The 7,144-nt window shown below is 44.9% G+C and overlaps 1 protein-coding gene across 1 annotated transcript; it reads left to right on the top strand.

The window, feature by feature from the left end:
• Positions 1-659: 659 nt before the first annotated feature.
• tent5aa (terminal nucleotidyltransferase 5Aa) lies at positions 660-5,660 on the top strand. Its single transcript, XM_084358692.1, has 2 exons — positions 660-1,813; positions 2,274-5,660. Exons 1-2 carry the CDS (start codon positions 1,388-1,390, stop codon positions 3,051-3,053), a joined length of 1,206 nt encoding a protein of 401 aa, XP_084214818.1. The 5' UTR covers positions 660-1,387; the 3' UTR covers positions 3,054-5,660.
• The last annotated feature ends 1,484 nt before the right edge of the window (positions 5,661-7,144 follow it).

The following is a 7,144-nucleotide window of genomic DNA, read 5'->3' as shown; positions in this document are numbered from 1 at the left end:
AGCCTATGAGCGAGAGCCGGCAGAGATTGACCCGAAGGTGTTAGTGGTCTGGGGGTAACAGGCTTACCGGATTTCAGAGACAATATTTCCTGTCTGATTTAAACAGCAAAAGTACAACATCCTGGATGGCTATTTTGGCGCACGTTTAATGTTTATCACAGTGTTTTCTTGTGACATTTTTTTAAAGAAAATAGTCCCTGAACTGGCCCACAGAGGGCGACATGGCAACATCAAGCGAGCTTCGTATGCAGATCAGCACCAGTTGAATCAGACAGACTGGAACAAAACTTTTATATTCCATGTGATTTGTGTCTTTTTCCTCTCCTTTCAAAATGTAACATTTGGTTATAGGAGGACCTGACCTTCAGCAGGTTGTAATTCATAAATGAATTCATGCGCATTGATTATCATTTTGAGCAGTTTTATACAGAATATATTTTTTTAAACGAGCACATCAAGGTCTTCAAATTAAAAGCATTATGAATATATCATGAACGCAGTCTGCGGAGTCTTACAGCGTTGAGCATGTTGAGCAGGCTTTTTTCACCGAGCAGCGGACTGTCAGAGGGGGGCGGGGTGAAGCACAGCTGACATCTTCAGACTCCGGACCTGACTGGTGCACAAGGACGCGGCGTGTCAAGTGGGCAGGTAACGGTTAACTTCTGCACAAGTGGGGAAAATATGTTGAACTAAACAAAGTCAGGGAGAGCGAGCTGGATTTCCTGAGCACATTCAAACTGTATTAACGGGATTATTTGTTGGCAGAGCCGAGGAGAAAATTAAAAGATATGTAAGAGCTGTGCGTAAAAATCCACAAGATTCCTCTGAGGGGTTGACCGTCGATGGTGCCAAAGAAGTGCGACTTGAGGAGCAGCTTATTCATGCAAATTTCATAAAATCATAGGCGTGCCTTTGGGCGATGGAGTCACAGCCGGAAAAGCAAACCCCCTCTTGGATCATCAGCGACCTTCAAAGACTGATGCGCAGCGCTCGGACGCACTGACGGCCGCACCGGGGCAAATGTTTTAAAAGGACAGAGAAAGAGAAAGAGAGGAGAAAGTTAGGACTCATTTTCTACACGCTTCTGTTGACGGGCTGCACTTCTTCCTCCACACAACCACCAGCTCAACTGCTGCGCCACTGGACCTCCAACCACAGGCTTATTGCGCAAACTGTGACTGTAATTCACTTTCTGCCTTGTGGTCTTTTATATATTTTTTTAATTTTATTATATGTTTACAGACCACTTTTTACACAGAATCCCGCTCTGGATGAACTTTTAGTCTCCAAACTAGACCGAACGCGTAAAGACGCGACAGCTCATCTGTTCCTATTATTTATTTTGTAGCTTTATTTCCATTTTTGAGGACTTTTTTCACGCTTCACCATGTCAGAGGACGACAGTGGCTCCAGCGCCAGCTGCGTGTCAGACACAGAAGGCAGCAACGTGAGCGTCCTCAGCTGGGAGCAAGTGCAGCGGCTGGACGCCATCCTGACGGAGACCATCCCGATCCACGGCCGGGGGAACTTCCCCACCCTGGAGATGCAGCCGCGGCAGATCGTCAAGGTGGTGCGGAGTCGGATGGAGGAGAAACAGATCCACGTCCGGGACGTGCGGTTAAACGGCTCCGCAGCCAGTCACATTCTGCACGAGGACAGCGGACTGGGCTTTAAGGACCTTGACCTCATATTCTGCGCAGATATGAAAGGTGAAAGTGATTTCCAGACTGTGAAGGACATAGTTTTGGACTGTCTCCTGGACTTTTTACCCGACTGTGTGAATAAAGAGAAAATAACGCCGTTAACGTTAAAGGTAATTTGTTTTTACTTGTTTTCTCCTGCTTCTGTTATTTAATTCTAGATAATATTTAATTGTATTTGTGCCAGTTCGGCTTATGGGCCATTATGTGAAGCTTAATATACAATTAGATTAGTTTAGTGAGAGTGAAATGTTGGTTTTTTGTAGCTAAGAGGATTGAGTTAAACCAATTTGGAGAGGATATTGAGCTCAGCCACCTAGATCCCACATCCAAGTACATCTATGGTCTTTAATATGAGGGTCAGTGCAATTAATAACACAAGATTTATAACACAGATAGATGTGGTTGTTTTTGTGCATATGTTTATTAACAGTTAACCTTGTTGCACAATGCAAAATCAGGCCTGAATGTGCATGTAAATATCTCTTGATTGTACTTTTAAGGCTGCCTACTTAATGTTTTCTCCTCTTCTCCTCCTCACACACACACACACACACACACACACACACACAGGAAGCCTATGTGCAGAAGATGGTGAAGGTGTGTAATGACTCAGACCGCTGGAGCCTCATCTCCCTCTCCAACAACAGGGGGAAGAACGTGGAGCTGAAGTTCGTGGACTCTCTCCGGAGGCAGTTCGAGTTCAGCGTGGACTCCTTTCAGATCAAACTGGACTCCCTGCTGCTCTTCTACGAGTGCTCAGAGAACCCGATGGCCGAGACCTTCCACCCCACCATCATGGGCGAGAGCGTGTACGGGGACTTCGGCGAGGCCCTGGACCACCTACGCCACAAGATCATCTGCACCCGGAACCCAGAGGAGATCCGAGGCGGGGGCCTGCTGAAGTACTGTCACCTGCTGGTGAGGGGTTTCCGGGCCGCCTCCGAGTCAGAGATGAAGTCCCTGCAGCGCTACATGTGCTCACGCTTCTTCATTGACTTCCCTGACATCGGTGAGCAGCAGCGCAAGCTGGAGTCCTACCTTCAAAACCACTTTGTGGGCCTGGAGGACCGCAAGTACGACTACCTGATGACCCTGCACGGAGTGGTCAACGAGAGTACGGTGTGCCTGATGGGACACGAGAGGCGGCAGACCTTAGGGCTCATAGCCATGCTGGCGGTGCGAGTCCTGGCCGAGCAGAACGTCATCCCCAACGTGGCTAATGTTACATGTTACTACCAACCTGCTCCTTATGTGGCAGATGGTAACTTCAGTAACTACTACATAGCCCAGGTACAGCCGGTGTTTGCCTGCCAGCAGCCTGCATACTCCACCTGGCTGCCCTGTAACTGAGTCAGGCCCGAGGAGAGGAGGAGGGAGAGAGTCTGCTTTGTTTAAACAGGAGTGAGCGGCGCATTGGCCGCCTCAAGCCTGCCCAGTGTTTGACAGCTGACGGAAAAAGGAGGCTTCTTTTTAAAAGCTTGTGTTTTTGTTCATACGCCGAGAGTATGAACGGTTGGCTTTCACTTCAAGTATGTGTGTCGATGTGAAATATCTCACATGTTGTTAAAATGCCAACGTCTTCTGATCCTGCCCAGGCCAGCCAGGTTTGGAAAAAAGACTAATTTGGGTAGCTTGGAAATAAAGGCTAAATGCAAATGTGTCACGGCCTTGAATGCAAGCAGCAGAACTGTCATCCAGACCGACTGAATCTGTAGAGAACTGATTAGCCAGCACGTTTCAGCTGCAGACCAAACAGCTGCATCGGTTGAAGTTGACAGCTACTCCACACACACACTCACACACACACACTCACACACACGCACACTCTAGGTGAAATCAGAGGTGTGTGCCTACGCTCTGTTCTTACATCAGCTGAACTGAGGTGAGGTGAAACTAGTTTGGATAACAAACTGGCATCTCCGCCGTGCATTTGGATATAATTATGGTTGTTTACAGACCAAAGATTTGTTTTTTTTGATTGTTTCTAACATTAAAACCCAATTTTGATGGGGTTAAAAAAAAAAAAAAATAAACAACATATGAAGCTATGTCTATTTGTATATGTGAACATAATGTGTGTTTTAAAGTGCCTATTGCCTCTCAGCGGGCAGAGACAAGAACGAGCAGGATGTACGTTTTTTTGTGAATCAGCCCCACTCTGTTTATACACACGACAACAGCACCCCAGAGGCTTGTGAATGTATACACGAAAACCATGCACAGTCTGTGTTTGTTTGGACGAAAAAGAGCCCTTGTGTGGATTTTGCAGCCAAGTAGCGGTCGAATGTGTGATTGACGATTTGCTGCAAGATTCACATTTTTGGTATTTGGAGCCAACACATTTGATCTTTTGTTCCAAATGAATACTGGTATTGATTATTTGTGAGGAGAAAGGAGGACAAGCATCTTTAGATCATCAGCAACAGAGAAAAAAAAAACGGTCACACACACAAAATTTACTGTATATTTTGTACAGTGGTGCTTCATTTCTCTCATCTGAGAGGAAAAAAAAAACATAAAACAAGAAGTAGATAAGAGGCAGAGAGGGGAGAGGGTGCATTCAGAGAGAGAGAGAGGCCCGACACAGAGCCGGTGTGTGCTTCCTCCTACAGTGGAAGGGTATTTACCGAGACACCTCAGATGATGAGACACTATTTGCTGTAGCACCCTGGCAGGGAATTCCTCAGCTGCTGCTGAAGAGCTTGAACTTAGCTGGGGTTGGGGCTGCAGACGCTCTGTTCAGGGCTCAGACGATGTTGTGCCAAACATTTTGGTGGCTCCTCTGATAGCCCTGAAGTTTGATTGAGGCGATGTGTTGACGTAGGTAAAAAAAAGAAAAAGAAAAGAAAAGAAAAGAAAAAAAAAAGGTGCTGCGCTGATAGGGGAGGAGGGAAAAAAAGGGAGAGAAAGGAAAATCTAGTGCTTTTAAAAAAAAAAAAAAAAAAAGAAGGCATGAGGGAGAGTGAGTCGTCCTGGAGAGATGGGTGCAGCTGGTGATGGGGTTTATCTCTCCAGGGCTGCCATACTTTACTGTACAATCTGTCTCTGTTAAGGTCAGACTAAAACTTAAAGGACAGTGCTGCGGCTCTCCCCACTTTTTCAGGGGGACTAAAACATTCTGATATCAGCATTCGCGCTTCTGTTTTAATCACCTGATTGTTGCTCAAACGAGTGGAAGCTGAAGAAACCCTGCATGCATTCACACCAGCCTCAGGAGACTTTAAGTTTATTGTTTCGTTCGTGAGGTTGCTCGTTGATGCTTTATTAAAGGTTTTTACGCTTCATTCCGCACCATTTTTTTTTTTTTTTAAGAACTGTGTAATATGTATGATAACATGCTTCAGCTTTGCCAACTCACTTACTCCTCGCTAACGACACCGCAGCCTTTCCTGATGGCAGATAGACAAAGGAAATGATTTTAAGCAGAATAAAATGGTAGGTTAGGCCCAGAAGACCAGCATCAACTTTTACTTCATCAGCTTTTTTCTTAACCTCGATCTCGCTCTTGCTTCTTCTTCTCAGTGACTGTCCATGTCGATGGTATCCTTTGGATTGTGCAGGCAATGTATTGTCCTTTTATACTCAGTGAAGTCCTAACAGCTGACTAGCTAGCTAGCTCCAGTCTGCCTGTCAGTTAGTGATCGTGCCTATCGGTTAGAGATTGTGGGTTACTGCATTGTCTCGTACGCGTCGTCTCAAATATCTGTTTCTGTCCATGCAGTCTTTTACAAAATCACACTTTGGAAAAGAAAGAAAAAGATCCTCGTCTTGTATGTATATTTTTTATGATTGTTATTTTTATAAATGTATCACACACTGCCAGTGCTGCAGTGCTTTTGAATCTGTGATCGGGCTTCAGAGGATATGTTCTCAATAGCTTTTTTGCTATATTATGTTATGTGTCCAATGGGTCAAAAGGTTGAAGATGTTTTCATCAATAAAAATATCTGAAAACCAGATTTGTGATTTCTTTCGTTTTTTTTTAATGTGAGTCTAAATCAAGTTTAGAGCCCTGTTTGAGTCCAGACGGTGTCCAACTGCCAGACATGAGAAATGGCTCATTCGTCGATTAACTTCAGATTTCTTTTTTTTCAGAGGAGAGTTAGAGCGTCTCTTTTCACTGACGTTAGCCATTCAGTGGCTTTCACATGGGTTCCCTGCTCGCTCGCTCACTCACAGAGGCAAATCCCTGCCATGGCCTGCCGGGCCCAACAGGCCCAGCCAGAAACCCGTCCAGAACTGGCCCGCTGCTGCCAGAAAGAGCTGTTGTTGAATGTGAGGGGATTTGCATCCACCCAAAAAAGAGACTTCGACGCTTTTGTAGAATGAATATCTTTGCCTGCTCATCAAATTCTCGCTGTTAACAGCCCCCCCATACACCGACAGCAATGCAATGACGATCAGCGCTAAGGCCCACAGAGACCAGAGTCCAACTGTCTCATGGTTGTCAGGCTGAAATAAAACTCCCCACAACAGAGCTGACTGTGACACCGGTCACATGACAGACTGTCCTAGATACAGAGGGATATGGAGAAGAAAACACACAATGAATAAGAGATGACTCACGATACCTACACTATAAATAGCAGACATGATAAGGATATTATCTCCTTCACTTAAGCGCATTTGCAGCTCATTAATCTGAGCCAGTGGAGGAATGACTGACAGGTCGAGGCTGAGCAGTCAGACACATACAAGCAGAAACAGTTCTATTGGTTAGGCTCAAACTCAGTGTCTAAACATAAAGGATAGGTTCACAGTTACTTTGAAACAATACGAGCGAGCCTGTATGTGCAGTGAAAGTTAGGACGTTTGGTTGACTTGATCTGAAGCCCCATATTATCCTCAGCTGAACTTTCAAATGTGTTTTTGCACAGAATAAGAGCTGTGGGTTTCGTCATGAGCACTGCGTCATGACAAATGTGAACCTATCCTGTCAACTCATCACATGATGACTGAACTTTTACCTTCAGCACCGCCCAGATGCAGGAATGACACCCATTTCTGGCATTTAAAGACACATTTGTTTCTTTATTATCTCACATCATGATGAGTACATTTTCTCATAAAAAATAAAAAAGCCTTCTGCGTCATCATTATTATCACATTATACAGTAACTTCCAGCCATTAGTGCCTGCATCACTGAGCAAACTAGAAAGCAATCAAGAAAGACTGAATCACTGTAAGTTGCTTTTGTTCAGTTCTTCAGGTTTACACTTTAAAGCTGCAGTAATCAATATTTTGATATCATGGTGGCTCAAATTACCACGTTTAATGTGAAGGATGTCGCTCGGCATGATGAACACACAAATAGTCATTGTGTGGCTCTACAGTTTTCCTCAGCTGAACAAGGTGTTTTTAGCCTCTTACAGCTCATTGTTTGGTTTTCGGATGCCCAACTTTACTATTGTAGCTCAGTCTCACTGGTCTCATCAACTGG

The sequence above is a fragment of the Pagrus pagrus genome, assembly GCF_965226575.1.
Source record: "Pagrus pagrus genome assembly, chromosome: 7".
NCBI lineage: Eukaryota > Metazoa > Chordata > Actinopteri > Spariformes > Sparidae > Pagrus > Pagrus pagrus.
This window is presented reverse-complemented; position numbering and strand designations above follow the sequence as displayed.